This window comes from Emericellopsis atlantica, assembly GCF_019669845.1.
Source record: "Emericellopsis atlantica unplaced genomic scaffold F5Z01scaffold_6, whole genome shotgun sequence".
Lineage (NCBI taxonomy): Eukaryota > Fungi > Ascomycota > Sordariomycetes > Hypocreales > Bionectriaceae > Emericellopsis > Emericellopsis atlantica.
The window spans coordinates 510,481-525,633 of NW_025764708.1; the positions used below are offsets into that span (position 1 = coordinate 510,481).

Sequence of the window (15,153 nt, forward strand, 5' to 3'; positions counted from 1 at the left end):
GGGCTCGTACCATCGCGTTTGCGCATTGAGATCGCGAGGGGAGGGGTGAGTTGTACATGAACGAGGCAACATGTTCCTGCAGAAGGTTGTCGCTGTTTCTGACCTTGGAAAGGCTGAGATGCACTTTTACCGAACCGAAAGCGTGACATTGGTGTAGACCTGGAAAAAAGGTACAGTGCCCTCAGTTAGTTGTACTTCGTCGTTGGTCGCGAAATCGACAAGGCCAACCTCGGCGGACGCGATTGTTTGACGCATTAGCGGCATTACCCGAGGGCATCGTGATTAGTAGGCAAATCCCCAGAGGTCCCCAGAGGCCCAGAGGGGTAGATGTTAGTGCAGATCAGACGTTGAAATCGTTCGGCCACAGCGCATGCCGAGAACGTAAAAAAAGAAGAGACGGAGAAGAGCGAAACAATAAGAAAGTGTTCTTCGTGTGTCTGCGCCCAAAGACTCGGAGAAAGAGATGCCAAAGTCACGCGTAGAGCTCGCAGCACTCTTAGTCATTACAATGGTCCTATCGTGGGCCCTGGGCCCTGCCGTAGGCCAATCTATGGCGCCAGCTCGACGATAATCGCCTCGTGGGCGCCAGGTGTGACCTTTTCATTTCAGGTGTTGCTATGTAATCAGCAGGAAGTTGAAATCATCTTCTCCCAACTTGCTCGCACGATACCTTTCCCGACATCTCGCACGCTGTTCTTCTGCAAACTTTGCATCGGCACGCTTTTCGTGGCCAGCCGTGACAGTTGACATCATCTGTGCCCCGCGAACCTACCCAGCATCTGCGATAACTGATAAGTGAACGACGACAACGACATTGAAGCCTGAACAAGATGACGGTGGGCGTGGCAGCGGGATCTCCCTCGCCGCAGGGCAGGTCAAGAGCCAACACATATAGTTTCAGCAAGGTCAGTCTTTCCGTCTTTCCCATTTCGCAAGCTTCAGGACACCACCTCGTGGCATAGTGGCCAGTCAAGCGACGACCCTAGCTGCCCAGGCGGTGAACCGTCGGGGTTTCCTCCGACCATGTTGATGGCTGTCCCACGGGTCAGCACAACCGATAGCGCGCCTTCTTGCTACTGGGCGCGGGCTAGCTGGTCAATGGAAGCATCTTCTGCATTCACCGAAGTGCTGCATCGGCTGGAGTCGGGGCAGCACGCGTTGGGGTTTCTGTTACGCTATCAAAGTTGCACTGTGGGCGAGCGCGGGTCGAACCGGATGGGCGCGCAAGGCGTCGGGGCAAAGGAATGCAAAAAGGGTCGCCAAGTGGTCGTCTTGCTTCCTGGTGCATCGCGGAGAGGGAGGGGAGCACCGTACTCCACCTCGGTAAACGCAAAAGGCGTTGGAGATGGAAGATGTGTCGTCAACAAGTCGTCGAGAGCCGGCTTGAAGTCCTCGCCCGACGTGGTGACAAGTGACTGTCCGAGCAGCACGTGATTCATCTCATTGCACCTTCCCCGACTTTCATCGAGAGAACTGGACGCTCCTGTACAACAGTCTGAAAATTGGCAATTGATTGCTCAGTTGTTGACGGGATTCCTGGTTTGGCGTCATCAACTACGCCCAAGGTACCTGTACCTTACCTTACCATCTCACCGGGGAGCAACATCGGGTCGTGAGACTCCAGTCGTGACAGACGCAGTCTCTGCTGCGGACGTCATTGCGTCGCACAACATACACGCCGGGCTCCTTGCGTTGACCCTCTTCATCAATTCTTCACTCCGGCACGAGGTCTCCTGCAGCTGCAGCGCAGTATCGGCCTCGGCACTGTTCATCCAAGCAACCTTGACATCTCCAGCGGGATCCCCTCGTTCCCTGGTGTCACCATCAATCCGTCGCTACACTGGCTTTTACCACTTAGTGCTTTCGCCATCATCAGTTGATCCGTTGCACAACCAGGAAAGGGGGGCTCCGTCCATTCTCTGGCTTCAGCTCGAGGTCACGCGACCAAGAACGTTCTCCGCGCTGTTGCCACAGGTCCTTTGCACATCACAACCCCTGCTTTTATTCTTGTGTTTTTCAGTCCCCAGTGCTGAGTAAATTTGTCGAGGGGGGCTCTATCTAAGCCAGGGAACGAATTGGATTTCTACCATGATCATGGCGTCCAAGGCCATTACTAACGGGATCGGCGTGCAGGTTGAGGACACGAAGATATGTGTTGTAATGGTCGGATTGCCCGCGCGCGGAAAAAGTTTCATTGCACAGAAAGGTGAGTCTCTCTCATACCATCAAGTGCTTCCACTAAAGACGTTAGCCCAACGGTACCTCCAATGGCTTTCAATACCGGCGCAGGTCTTCAACGTGGGTAACTACCGCCGTAACGATGCGCCTCAGCCAACTGCCGACTTCTTTGACATGAACAACACGGAAGGCGAGCGGAAACGCCGCGCAGCGGCTGAAGCCGCCGTCGCAGACATGCTGGCCTGGCTACGTTCTGGCGGCGTGGTCGGCATACTTGACGCGACCAACTCAACAAAGGAGCGCCGCAAGTGGGTTCTCGACACATGTAACGCCCATGGCGTTGAAGTACTATTTGTCGAGAGCAAGTGTGACGATGAAGATCTCATCATGGCCAACGTGCGCGATGTCAAAACCACCAGCCCAGACTACAAGGGACAAGACCCAGAAAAGGCAGCACAAGATTTCCGCAACCGCATCAAAATGTACGAAAAGATATACGAAACAATTGGCGGGGATGACTCGGAAGAAGACCAGTACACGTACCTCAAGCTCATGGACGTAAGCAAGCAGGTCATCATCAACCGCATCCAGGACTATCTGCAGAGTCGGGTGGTCTACTACCTGATGAATCTGCACATTCGCCCACGGTCGATCTGGCTGTCAAGAGTAAGTCATCACAGCCTGACTGCAAATGGTCACGACTAACCCTCCAGCACGGCGAATCAATGTATAACCTCGACGGACGGATTGGGGGTGATACGCTCCTCTCACCGCGTGGAGAGGCATATGCGAGGAAGCTGCCGGAGCTCGTGCGACAATCAGTAGGCGTACGTTTGCTCCCATATCTTTCTTTGACCCGTTACTCATGACTGTAGGATGACCGACCGCTCACTGTCTGGACGTCCACATTAAAACGCACCATCGCCACGAGTCGTTTCCTCCCTTCGCATTACAATCAGTTGCAGTGGAAGGCGCTGGACGAGCTCGACTCTGGCGTTTGCGACGGCTTGACGTACCAGGAAATCAAGGACCGGTATCCCGATGATTTTGCCGCTCGCGACGAGGACAAGTACAACTATCGCTACCGTGGCGGCGAGTCCTATCGTGATGTTGTCATCCGTCTGGAACCCATCATCATGGAGGTCGAACGCAGCGAAGACATTCTGATTGTCACGCACCAGGCTGTCCTGCGCTGCATCTACGCCTACTTCATGAAGAAGGATCACACGAGAAGCCCTTGGATGAACGTGCCCTTACATACACTTATCAAGCTAACTCCCAAGGCGTACGGCACTGTGGAGGAACGCTGGGAAGCGAACATCCCGGCGGTAAGTACGTGGCGCGCTAAGGGCAGCACGGCCAAACACGAGAATCCCACACCGGACAGCCTGTAGGCCGGGAAGACTGTGTCGGGTTCAGGGGCTGCTGAAGTGTAGGGGTGCATTCATCAAGATTAGGCGGGCTGGCACAGGAGGACTGACGGCTTCACTGTACTTTGTTGGTACTTGCAAATTCTAAGCAATTTACATTTCCCACGCGCCCTGGCCGAATACATCTGTGCATTTCATGGAAACCTCCCGATTTCTTGAGTCGGCACGGCCCACTGTTCAGAAAATGCAGCCATGGCCGCCACAACTTGAACTAATGATTATAGGTCTCCGCCACGCCTCCAAATCACTCCTCCCAGCTGAGGATTCTGATGAGTCCATGGCTAGCTCCGGATCGTCCCCGTTGGTCGTGTCACGGGGGCTCCTGGTGCCAGGCGGCAGAAGATGTGGCTCATGGCGCCAGAATCTAACATTCTTCACGGCTCCTTTTGGTTGCTGAATCGTATCAGGGGTGTCAAGTGCGTCAGCGCGCTCCTGATCCTTGGCCCCTCTTCCTGTGGTCGCCCACCTCGACGGTCCGACTCGGCCAAGGCGCTGAGATGTCGCCGCCATCCAGCCCTGCGTACTTTCCGAGACGTTGTAGAGAGATAGGTCGCTGCAACGGCGGCAGTTGCTCGGATCCCTCGATGCTTTGACAGTCTTGGCGATGAGATCGGACATTGACATTTCAATGTGGAGCTTGACGAGGTAGGCCAGGGGGTGGAAGCAGACGTAGAGAAAAGGGTTGCGAAGGGACATCATGCTAATTATGAGGATCTTTTTTTCGGATTGATTAGCAAAGATTCATAGTGGGACTCGGGAATTACTTACATCCACGGAGATTGATGCGATGATCATGCATACGTTGATCCTGTACAATCGCTCGTACTTGGTCAAACCATATGACACAAGAGTCGAATAGACCAGGTACACGAAATAGCCATTGAGAAACAGATCTATGAGGGCAAAGAGGCTTTTCTCGACGCGAGCCCAGATTTCGTTGATGTGAATATACCGCTGACTGCGATGCAACCACGCAGGGACCCAGAGACAGGCCACACTGATGTTGATGGCGAGGACGATGATGAAGACAGCCCATTGGAGATGAAGGATCAAGGACTTGTCGTCCGCGATCAACTTGAGGCGAGTGAGGATGATCTGCAAGATGGCGTGGATCTGCAGACACCAGAGCAAGACTGGGCGAACGATCAGCTCCAGATTTGAACACGGGGCCCCAAGGGGGGGAGGGATACAACACTTACTTAGTACCGTGAAGAATGCAAAGTTTGGCCGTATGCTCTGCCTCACATAGCCCCAGGCAAGCCCGGCAATGACAGTGCTGGCGATGAGTTCCGTCCATATGAGTATCACGTAGGCCGTCGCACGACGCACCCTCCGCCAGTGATGGAATGTCTGGGTGACGGCGCGGATGACGCCAAATGCACTGAAGCCGAGTGTTATACCCCATATCGTGCTGGCTGCGGCAAGCTCGCTACAGGTCGGCACTCTGTACTGGGGGTGTGAGGTGATCAGGGGTTCGGTGCCGTTCATGTTGGCAGTGGTGTCCAAGACAGACGAGCTGCTGAGGTCGTGACCTTGAGGTCCATAATGCCCTATGCGAGACTTCGAAACGTGGACCAAACTGACGATAACACCTGTGATGATGTTGATTTCGTGGGAAGCTTAATGCTGAGGAAGAGCCTGGTGGTTGAACTTGTCGTGACAAAGGAGCGGTGTTGCTTGAACCTGCAAGATAGGCAGGGATACATTCTTTATAAATGCCGTGAATCCAAAAAGCTCATCAAGCCATTCTGGCGCCAGGTAGAGCTCGAAATATATCCAGACGACATGGAGGGAGCTCTGCTGGGGATAGCTTCACTGACTTGGCTTCAGCCACCTCATGTTGCTCGCGTCCGATTCGACGATCCCCACGTTCCTCTACGGTCCCTTGAAATCGACGCTAGAGGTCTATGATCTTTTCTTGACTGCCGCTGTGCTTGTCCAAGTTCTAGCCTCCAAGACCCGACACCTTGGTCGGATAGGGGTGGGTTACGACTTGAGTGCATGTGGCGTTCACGTCGGCAGATGGCGAACGTGGCGCTCGTAGTGTCTGAGATTCGACCAATAGACTTTTGAGAGAGCAATGGATGTCGGCCGAGACAAATACTCTTCGGGCGAGGATGGCGTTGAACATGGCCTGATCTCAGCAATGTGGTTCAACATGCTCAAGGGCTTGAGCTTGCTGAACACACACCTGGTCAGGAAACAAATAGACATGTCTAATTGGCCTAGCCTCTGAGCCAGCAACATGCGCTCCAGCTGTTATGAGGCTGACCTTAAACGTTTCAAGGCTGCGACTTCAAGACTGGAAAAGCGCTGCCTCTAAAATCTTATGCAAGGTTTCGGTCGCTCGTATCAGCTTACCCTATGTATTATTGAGCCGCATGCATTTACACCAAAGAATCATCGCGCTTGGTATTATCAGGGCCCTTCTTAAAAATGACTCTCTTTTTTCTTTATCTATAATGACACGAGAAAAAGGCCTTCCTATCAAGAGGCGGAAGAAGAACAAAGTTTTGACATTGGTGGTTGGCGATCAAATTCAATTGGACAGTAATAACACAGTTTCACATGAAGTGCTCAATCCTTGAAAATCAGGCATCATGATGCTCGTTTGACTTGCACCCTTCCTGACAGAACGCACAACTATCGAGCCTAGTAGTTAATCTTCAAATGATTTCCCTGGCGCCAGTTCAAGAAAAGGGCGAAACACATACTCCGTTGATAGGTAGGTGATGCAGAATGGGCTCTTATGGTACTTGCGGCGAAACCTCAGACCGCCAGGAGCAAAACCAACGACTTGCTAGGAAGACTAGAAAGCTCCCCATCGTCTCCCACATCACCATAATAGAAACCAGGAAGAAGCTGATCAAGGCGAAACGAGTATATATGCATCCCTAACTCCATCCACCCCAGCCCGCAAAACTATGATGCAGCTACCTTGTGAGTTGAAAAAGGAAAGAAAAAGGAACGAAACTATAAGGTGGTATAAGTCTGAAACCAGGAAACAACGCAACGATACCTCCTCCCAATCAACGGTCGCGTTTTGACGCCAGTCCTCGCGCAGTTCTGCTGGGGTCCAGTCGAGGAGGCCAGTCCGGAATCTCCGCGTGAATATGCCCTCCTCCCTCCCCCTTTTTGAAGTGATGCAATATGAGAAAGCCGGGGCTTGCAAGTAAGTCCAACCAACCAACAAAAACCCCACGTCTCTATCGTACACGAGTAACTCCATTACCCAAATCAATATCAAAGACCGCCTTCACGTCGAACACGTAATTCCTCGCGTTGATTCATCCCGTACTTCTTCGTCAGTACATTCCAGAGGGCCGGCAACCGACTCTCCATGAGCCAGCATACACCCAGGTGAAGCAATGCGCCATGCTCCCAGCCCACAAAACACAGCCCTGTGCTTTGAGAGGCCATGCAAGCACAAAACGCCATGCCGCCAAAAAGCACAATTGTATGTCAAAATAATCGATATCCACACCGGGCAATTCTCCCCCCTCATGACGGGTTAACTTTGGTTCGCTTGTTCATCCTGGGTGTCGCTGGCTTGCCAGGCCGATTCTGCACTCCGTTCATCTGCGGCGTCGGCGCGCCCGACCCGTCATCTTCGACCTTAACGCCTGACGGGCGTCTTCGCTTGTTCGATGCAGGTGACGTGTTCGCACTCGGGCCGCTCGAGCTCGTGCCCTGCTGGCTCTGCTGCATTTGCATGGGCGGCGCTTGCATCTGCCCAGGTGCAGGGCTGCCCATGTGCGGCGAGCCGGGCAGATTGGCGTTAGCGACAGCTGGGCTCGCTCCCATCTGGAATTGATTGAAGCTTGGCGTTCGGGGATTCTGCGGACCGGGCGGGCCGTTGGGACCCCCTTGACCGAGGATGTTGGTCGAGACATACTGCTCCAGCGCTGCATAGGGTCCCATGCCGGGGTTGGCGTGGTAGTAACTGAACAGCGGGTTCATCTGTCCCATGACCTCCACTATCTCCAGGAACTGATGAACTGCTGGCGTAACTCCTTTGCTGTTGACGGCGGAGTCCGGCAGGTCCATCAAGACCTCGGGAGGGTGTGTCTGTGGGGATTTCAATTGCTTCCCCTTACCCTTCTTAGACAGTTCGGGCGACTGCTTCATGTCGCTGTTGACGTTGCGCCACTCCTTGATCCATGCATGCGTAGGCTTGGCGGCTTCGATGACCTGCTTCCGCGACACATACTCCTCCTGGCTAGATGTGACGAATTCGAAGAGGTCGAGCTTCTGCTGACTGTTGAAGCTAGCGCGGAGTGTTCCGTTCGCAACAAGCTATGGCCATTAGCCGTGTCCTTATCCCAGCAACACAACGAATACTTACGTGTGAACCGGTCTCGAACCAATACACAAGGCTGGCGCGGCTGTTCTCAACATAGTGACAATCGTGCGGCAACGCTCGATCCATGGTCCCCTTATCCAGGATCAACTGTATGTTCTTGACGCCACTGTGGAAATGTGTGTGGAAGTATCGCGCGATGGCCGAAGAAGCTATGTCGTATTGCTTGTCGGTCGTCTCGCCGCCGTCTGTAATGTGCAATGAGTGCCGGAAGACACCCTCGGGGGCGAAGAATCGATCGACAAAAGTCGCCCAGTACGAGTGGTCATCCCGTCCGCGGGCATTTTGCTAGCTCATGTTAACATTGTTTCAATATTGCACGGAGGAGGACTCACAGCGTAGCCACTGAGGTGCTCGCCAAACTGCATCAATCTCAACAAACATTGACCGCGAATCCCATCTGCGTTCTGCTGCTGCTGTTGCATCTGTCGCCGCGCCATCAATTGACTCTGCATCATGTGCTGATGGGCCGCGCTCATTTGCGGATGCTGTTGCATCTGCTGCGGAACAGCTTGCTGGCCGGGCTGAGGTTGCGCAGGTTGAGCTGGGCCCTGCGGCTGCTGGACTTGCGGTTGCGGTGGTGGTTGTGGGCCTTGCTGCTGCGCGGCTGTTGAGCCTGGGGTCTGTGCAGGGGTCTGCCCACCAGTATTGGCTGGCGTGCCGGCTTGTGACGTTTGTTGCGGTGTTTGGTGCGGCTGCGGGCCTCCTTGTGGCTGCGTTTGCTGCTGCGATGGTGTTTGTGTACGGGTTGGCTGCGCTTGCGGGCCTGGTGGGTGATTGGCTTGTTGAGCATTCATTTGTGTCTGGCTTGGTTGCGCCTGCTGTGACATTCCCTGCATATTAGGCACGTTCATCTGTCCTGCCTGCCCTGGCTGCCCAGGTTGCTGCTGCTGCTGGCCGTGTTGATGTTGGTGTTGGTGTTGTTGCTGAGCCTGCTGCTGGGCCTGAGCCTGCATTTGTTGTTGATGAGCCGCCTGTTGTTGCTGTTGATGCATCGCGTACATCATATTCGGGTGCCCCTGCTGCGCACACTTAGCTTTCTGTTCGACATGAGGAATGAAGTTCAGAGCTTACCATAGGCATTTGGCCTCGCTGCTGACGGAGGGCATGGATTTGCTGCGGGGTGAGCTGCATTTGTCCGATAGGCATGCCTTGGTGTTGCACGCCAGCGTTGAACTGCTGCGCCATCATATTCCGAGCTTGTTGCTGCTGGTGATGCTGTGCCATCATCTGCTGTTGTCGTATCGCTGCGAGATTGGGGTTCTGAGCAACTGTAGAATCGAGTTAGCTTGTGGGCGGACGACTGTACAGGATATCCGCAAACATACATTGCTGTTGCATGTTATGCTGTTGCTGTTGCTGCTGCTGTTGTTGTTGCTGCTGCATAAACGCCTGTTGCTGCGCAGGAGCCATATTCTGAAACTGAGCAGCCATACCTGGCGGCATAGCAGCCATCATCGCATTGACTTGGGCACCAGGCGGCACCCCCATCGGCCCGCCGGCGAACTGATGAGGCATGCCGCCCGGTGCGCCTTGTTGCCCCGGCTGGTGAGGCATCCCGGGTCCCATGGGATGGCCGGCCACGCCTGGGTGCCCCATGCCAGCAGGATGACCGGCGTTGAAGTTGGGGCCCATGCTACTAGTAGCCATCATCTCAGTTTCCTGGTCGCCACTCCACGACGTGGGTGTCGACGAAGACGTCCTGTGCTATTGCATACGCTTCGACGAGTAGGTCGTGGAGGTGTGTTGATAGAGAAGCGTGCCTGAGGTGGTGGGTTGGACTGCGGTCAGATTGCCGCAACGTGATTCACGTCGCGTAACAGCTGGGGACCGCAAGAAATTTGTCGCAGCGACAAACCTGTCAAAGGGCAGATGAGATCGAGCGAGAGCGAAAGTATGCTAGGCAGCAAAACACCTCGTGACGTCCTGAACACAATGGCGTGACAGAAGCGTCTGTCAGTGTTGCGCGGAACAGCCACGACCAGTCAGGGCGCGCCCCCTAGTATGCACGCTTTCGCGGGGCAGTCTTCAGAGCGAGGATTGAGAAAAGTCGTTTTTCCTTCTGTAGCGCTTTGCTCGTCACAAAGGCAACGGTGCAGTCGTTCGTGTCTCGCGCGTTGGACGTGGGCCGCCGTGACGCTAGTCCACCCGTCGGGCAGTGGGGAGTCGATTCGAAAGCGACAGAGCCCAAGCGCACCGCTGCGGATTCGAAGATCAATTCAGCAAGTAGCCGATGGTGTAGCGCAAATGAATCGTGACGTGGTGGTCGTCGTCGGGCAGTCGACACGGCGATATGGATCTGTTTGGGGCGTGGGAGGTGAAGTGCAGAATGCCAACCCTGATCTGCCTGCTAGGGACAGGGTGATGGGACGAGAGACGAGCGACGCAGCAGGTTGGGATCGTCCAGATGGGTGGACTCGATGCTTCCAGTCCTGGCGCCTTGACGGAACTCGCAGCCTGAACGAGAACGCCATATGGGATACAAGGATAGTAATTGCGGGTCTATGCAGAAAAGCCGTGCTGAATATGCGATTAAACGGGGCCAAGAGATTTAGGATCTTTCAGCGACGAAAAAAGCAGTGTGCTAGGTGCGGCAAATGACGCAACGGTATGAAAGCGTCTTTTGTCGCCTAGTCTGGGCAGCGTCACATCTGGTAGACGAGAAACAATGCGACAGGACGTACTGCAGCGTTGAGGCGGCATTCCGTCTTCGACAATCACACAGACAATGAAATAAAGCTGCTAGAGAACTGGAATTGAACCGGCCCCGTACAGAAGTCCTCTGAATGCGGATGCCGAGCCAGTCTCGGTAGTCTTTCGTCTTGCGGTTGATGGGATGCGACCTTACGGCAGTCCCGCCGCTAACATCGCGGCTCGAACGGTCGTATGCAGGTCACGTGGACTACACAGTGTGCGCGTCAATAAAGCAAATTTTGCTTGCACTGTCCTAGCATAAACTTCATCGCGAATTTCAACGAGAAATTCCTCTTCTCTCACAACCAGCGCGCGCGCTCAACCGCCAACGATACCTGTCCTGCAACAGCCATGCAGCGTCGACTGCCAGTGCCTTGATCACGACTGCTCCTCAGAGCTTGAGAATTGATTTGTTCTCGTCGATGTCCAAGGTCGGAGGCCAGTCGCTGCATCGTGGATGCAGGGCGAGAGTATCTGAGCGCGCGCACACACGTAGCAAAGGTAAGCTTTTTCTTCCCCTGCATCACCACCACTCCTTTCCTTCTTGCATGATGATCACCCAATCACTTCTTACCTTGTCTCGATTCGACCATGAAGAGACTTACTCGGGCCCGCTTCCAACGGGCCTGTTACTTGCCAGTATATCATTCTGACTACGCAACATCTCAACCCAAGATGTGGTGGCGCAGGGCATGCTCAGAAAAGCAGAATGCTAACTCGGCGTCAGTTTCCTTAGACGAATCTTTGACTTTTTGCAGTCACGATGGCTGAAGATGTTCTCTTTTCATGGTAAGACTCCTTCCCTCTTCCATCTTCAACCGCCATGAGCATTTTGCACTTGCATGATGAATTTTCCACCACTATTCGCAGTTTCCACTCGAGTCCCATGAGCCTTTGGTGACAGATGAGGGATAATAGATCTTCCTTGGATGTCTGATCAAGTTTTACATACCTTGCTTTTCTGGCGCGGTTGAAGTCGCAACTCAAGCAGATGGCTAACTGTCTCAAGTCTAGGTAACATTTACAACGCGAGTGCCAGCTGGCCTGCGCACATGTAGCAGGCACTGTGAAGATCTAATCATGGCGTAAATAATATCTTGATAATTTCAATCCAAAGTTTCGGGCAAGAACAACTGCAATGAACACGCTGCCTAGTGAACGCCTGTTGGTGAACATGTTGTACACATATCATGAGACCCGTACTTCTTCCCGTGCCCCTTCGCGCTTGACTCTGCCGCCCACAATGCCCATCCTGTTTCTCCCTGTCCTTCCCCTGCCGAGCCAGTTCAGCTTGAGCATCTTGCAGAGCTCAATGACCTTCTTGTTGCCCTCGTCGTCTGCTCCACCGACACCCCCCAAGCTTGCCAGGACACTCATGCACTGCAGCATGCGTCCAACCATCTCCGTAACTTGCTTCGAGTCCTCGACGTTTTGCTCCCTCACGCTGCCCAGGACCTGCACCCCTGATGGCGTAAACGGCCGCAATCCACCCTCACTACCATGGCTACCGAAGGAGACATTGCTGATCGCTCGACTGCGGCCACCTGCAGACCCCACTGAGCTTTCGCCAAACAGCGTCGTCGAACTTGAGTTGTAGGAGGCGTTGGACAGGTCGAGAGACATTGCTGTTCCCGGACGCGCCATTGAGAGAAAAGATTCAGGTGGCGATGTTGATAGACTGGCGTCCGGCGGAGAGCCATATGTTGTGTTGAAGGATGACGGGAGAAACTCAAGTGACAAGCGGGAGAAGATTGTTTTGAGCTTGTCATAGCGAGGCAATATGATGGTGTCCCGGTAGGCAATCAGGACAAGGCGCCGCACGTCGAGAACTGTAGCGGCTGGCGCGACGCGAGCTGGTCCATCCGCGGACGACGGTCTCGCTACGACCCCTCCCCAGAAGTCGAGAGCCTGATCACGGTTCATGATCGTACCGCCGCCCGACACTTCAAGATCGAGTGGAAGGAAAACGGACTGCATGTATGGCAGAATGGACGTGAAGGTGAAGAGCCACAACTCCACAAGAGTTGGTATGAACCGCTCTTCCGAGGTCTTGCGCAACGTACGATCCAGTGACGAGAAACCCACCGAGAGAAGATCTCGCAAGTCCTCGAGCATGCTGTTTGGGGACCTGCGATGTATGCAGTACTGAATGTGCATTTGCACGACCCTGTTGAAGTCTTCCACAGGCAGCCTCAAGTCCTCGCCCTCGAAGATGACGAGCAACTTCGCTTTGAGGTACGGCCATGCGTCGTCCAGTGTCATCTGATTTTGCAAGCCCAATTTCCCCGGATCTATTGGGTCGTACATGGTAGACTGTTGCGATAGGTTCGGCACACTTCCAGTGGCTGACCAGTAGTCTGCTGCTTCATCGCCATGTCCTAGACGACTTTCGGAACGTTCTGCGAGCTTCTTCTCCTTCTTGGCTTTGACAAAGTTACTTGAGCCGACGCCGGGGCTCGGAGGTAGATTGAAGTTGTACAGCGGTTTAGGCGCATTCGGATCGGTAGGGACTGAGTTGCTCGCGACTGAAGAGAGTGGCAAGTGAAACTCATCCTTGAGCTTGTGCTTTTGGCGCGATAAGAAGTGATGCTTCTTCTCCTTCTCCTTGCCCTTGTCCTCTGTAAGCGCGTCATTTGGTCGAATGGTGGCGGCAGAAGAGTTGCTATGGCTGTACAAGGCCTGGTTGTTTGGTTCGACAAGGCTTGTAGTACTGAAGTTTCCACGCTGCAAGGCCGAGAGGGCCGATCCAATTTTCCCTGGGCTCGGCAGCGGCTTCTCCTTGGTGTCGCTCTTGGTACTGATCTTGCTCGGCCGCGAGAATAACTTTGCCCTCGCCTTTTCCGACTTGCTAGGCTTGTCTGACGCGGGTGGTGGTATCGGGGGAGGCGGCATCTGCGACGCAGCCAGACCCGGACTGGGCGAATTGTGTCCCGACCGGGGAAACACCACATTCGCAGCAGCGGTGGCAGCGCTGGAGTGCGCACTCCCGGATGCTAGTCTGCCTTGCTGATAATGATGCGCTCCAAGCGCGGCATCTCGTGGCGCGCTGGCCTCCGTCAGGCTGAGCATGGGCGGACTGACAGGTCCTTTACTCCCACTGCCTCGTCTTGGCCCATCAGGGCCGTCGTTGGGATGGGGCACGGTTTGGGAACGTTGCCGCGCGTGCTGCTGACTATTCTGATGTGACATGACCGCGGCCTGCGCCGCAATCTGACTGGCGGACAGCACAGACGTCGCCGAACTGGCTGCGGCCGTCGACATGCTCATCCCCAGATGACCCAGATTCGAGGTGCTGGTTGATGGCAGCGACGGCTCGAAGAGGCCGGGCGTCGCTGAATGTTTCCTCGCATGATTCTTCATACCGCCCAAAGGACTTTGCGTAGAAGATGGGGCGCCGCGTGCCGGTCGAGAGAAGTTGCTTGTTTGGTGCGTCAATGTTGGGGGAGAGACACTGTTGGCGAACTGGGAGTATATCGGCGTCCCAGGGGACTCGGGCTGCTGATTCTGATGGCGCGTTTTCGCAATCGTGATACCGGGTCCGGAGAAAGAGGAGGCATCGCTTTCTGACGAGTCGACTGGTCGAACGGGAGGGCGAGCGACGGATGGAGGCGGCGGCGGTCCTGAGCTTGGTGGTGGTGGTTGTGGGCGAGACATTCTGGCTGCAGAGCGTCAGAGAAATGTCACATGTTGGAAGTCTAATTCGCAGGCCGTCCGTCGCACGAGGTGCCGGCTGGGGCTCGCTCGACTGAAGCTGACGGAAACTGGGCAAGATGAGGATGGCGAGGTGAAGTTGGAGTTGGAGCACTGGCACTGCCCTCGATGGACCCTTGGCATGCCATAGGCAGTTGAGCTGCATGGGGTAGGAGTATCCCTGTCACCGTGACCGCCGCCTGGTGGATCTCAAAGCTCCAAAGAGAACCCCGCCATTCAAAGACAACATAGCCAGTTTCGACTTCTTGCAAGCCTCATTCACAAACCTGTCGTTTCCAGAGAAAGCAATCATAGTCTTCACTCCAACAAAGACAAGAAAAATGTCTCAGGATTCGAAAATCGCATTGAAGGCGACGTACGCCTCAGCCGTCAGCACCCCTTTCACCGTCTCGAAGCCTCTACCGACCCCATCATCATCCGCAACCGCCGACAAGACGCAGTATCTACAATCTCTGCGCGAAGCCCTCGCGTCTACCCAAGCCGAGATCAATACCGAGCTCACAAAGCGAATGGAGGAAGACAATGGGCGCGCAGGAGGAAAGAGTGCCGCTGAAGTCAAAGAAGAGGAGAATTATGGCGAAGAAGTCGTTGAGGAAGAGGACTGAAAGATGAAAGAAAAAAAGCCAAAAAACCAAGTGCTCGATGCGTATATACGGGGTATTTGCTCCTGCTGAAGACACCTTCCATCCGAATCATGGGCCGACCTGCCATTCGATCTACCGTCACATATGCTCGCCCAGCTCAGCCAGACGCAGAGAAATCAATCCATCGCAACTACAA

At 54.5% G+C, this 15,153-nt stretch overlaps 6 protein-coding genes across 6 annotated transcripts; 2 read left to right on the plus strand and 4 right to left on the minus strand.

Moving 5' to 3' along the window:
• The first annotated feature begins 1,752 nt into the window (after positions 1-1,752).
• On the plus strand, positions 1,753-3,658 carry F5Z01DRAFT_484242 (fructose-2,6-bisphosphatase). The gene is made up of 4 exons (XM_046260109.1): positions 1,753-2,206; positions 2,252-2,844; positions 2,892-3,005; positions 3,054-3,658. The coding sequence occupies exons 1-4, from the start codon at positions 2,089-2,091 to the stop codon at positions 3,570-3,572; spliced, it is 1,344 nt and encodes a 447-aa protein (XP_046120630.1). The 5' UTR covers positions 1,753-2,088; the 3' UTR covers positions 3,573-3,658.
• A 20-nt stretch (positions 3,659-3,678) lies between these two features.
• On the minus strand, positions 3,679-5,482 carry F5Z01DRAFT_484140 (uncharacterized protein). Its single transcript, XM_046260106.1, has 3 exons — positions 4,808-5,482; positions 4,377-4,741; positions 3,679-4,322 (listed from the first exon to the last, which is right to left on the minus strand). Exons 1-3 carry the CDS (start codon positions 5,094-5,096, stop codon positions 3,786-3,788), a joined length of 1,191 nt encoding a protein of 396 aa, XP_046120631.1. The 5' UTR covers positions 5,097-5,482; the 3' UTR covers positions 3,679-3,785.
• An 853-nt stretch (positions 5,483-6,335) lies between these two features.
• On the minus strand, positions 6,336-7,010 carry F5Z01DRAFT_484166 (uncharacterized protein). Its single transcript, XM_046260107.1, has one exon. It carries the CDS (start codon positions 6,835-6,837, stop codon positions 6,475-6,477), a length of 363 nt encoding a protein of 120 aa, XP_046120632.1. The 5' UTR covers positions 6,838-7,010; the 3' UTR covers positions 6,336-6,474.
• A 99-nt stretch (positions 7,011-7,109) lies between these two features.
• F5Z01DRAFT_671951 (LIM-domain binding protein-domain-containing protein) lies at positions 7,110-9,618 on the minus strand (the record flags this gene model as incomplete). The annotated part of the gene is made up of 5 exons (XM_046264755.1): positions 7,110-7,904; positions 7,954-8,256; positions 8,304-8,990; positions 9,043-9,239; positions 9,297-9,618. The coding sequence occupies 5 exons, from the start codon at positions 9,616-9,618 to the stop codon at positions 7,110-7,112; spliced, it is 2,304 nt and encodes a 767-aa protein (XP_046120633.1).
• A 2,186-nt stretch (positions 9,619-11,804) lies between these two features.
• Positions 11,805-14,612, minus strand: F5Z01DRAFT_648947 (HbrB-like-domain-containing protein). Its single transcript, XM_046263062.1, has one exon. The coding sequence runs from the start codon at positions 14,314-14,316 to the stop codon at positions 11,851-11,853; it is 2,466 nt and encodes an 821-aa protein (XP_046120634.1). The 5' UTR covers positions 14,317-14,612; the 3' UTR covers positions 11,805-11,850.
• F5Z01DRAFT_484132 (uncharacterized protein) lies at positions 14,505-15,066 on the plus strand. The gene has a single exon (XM_046260105.1). It carries the CDS (start codon positions 14,694-14,696, stop codon positions 14,976-14,978), a length of 285 nt encoding a protein of 94 aa, XP_046120635.1. The 5' UTR covers positions 14,505-14,693; the 3' UTR covers positions 14,979-15,066.
• Positions 15,067-15,153: the final 87 nt, after the last annotated feature.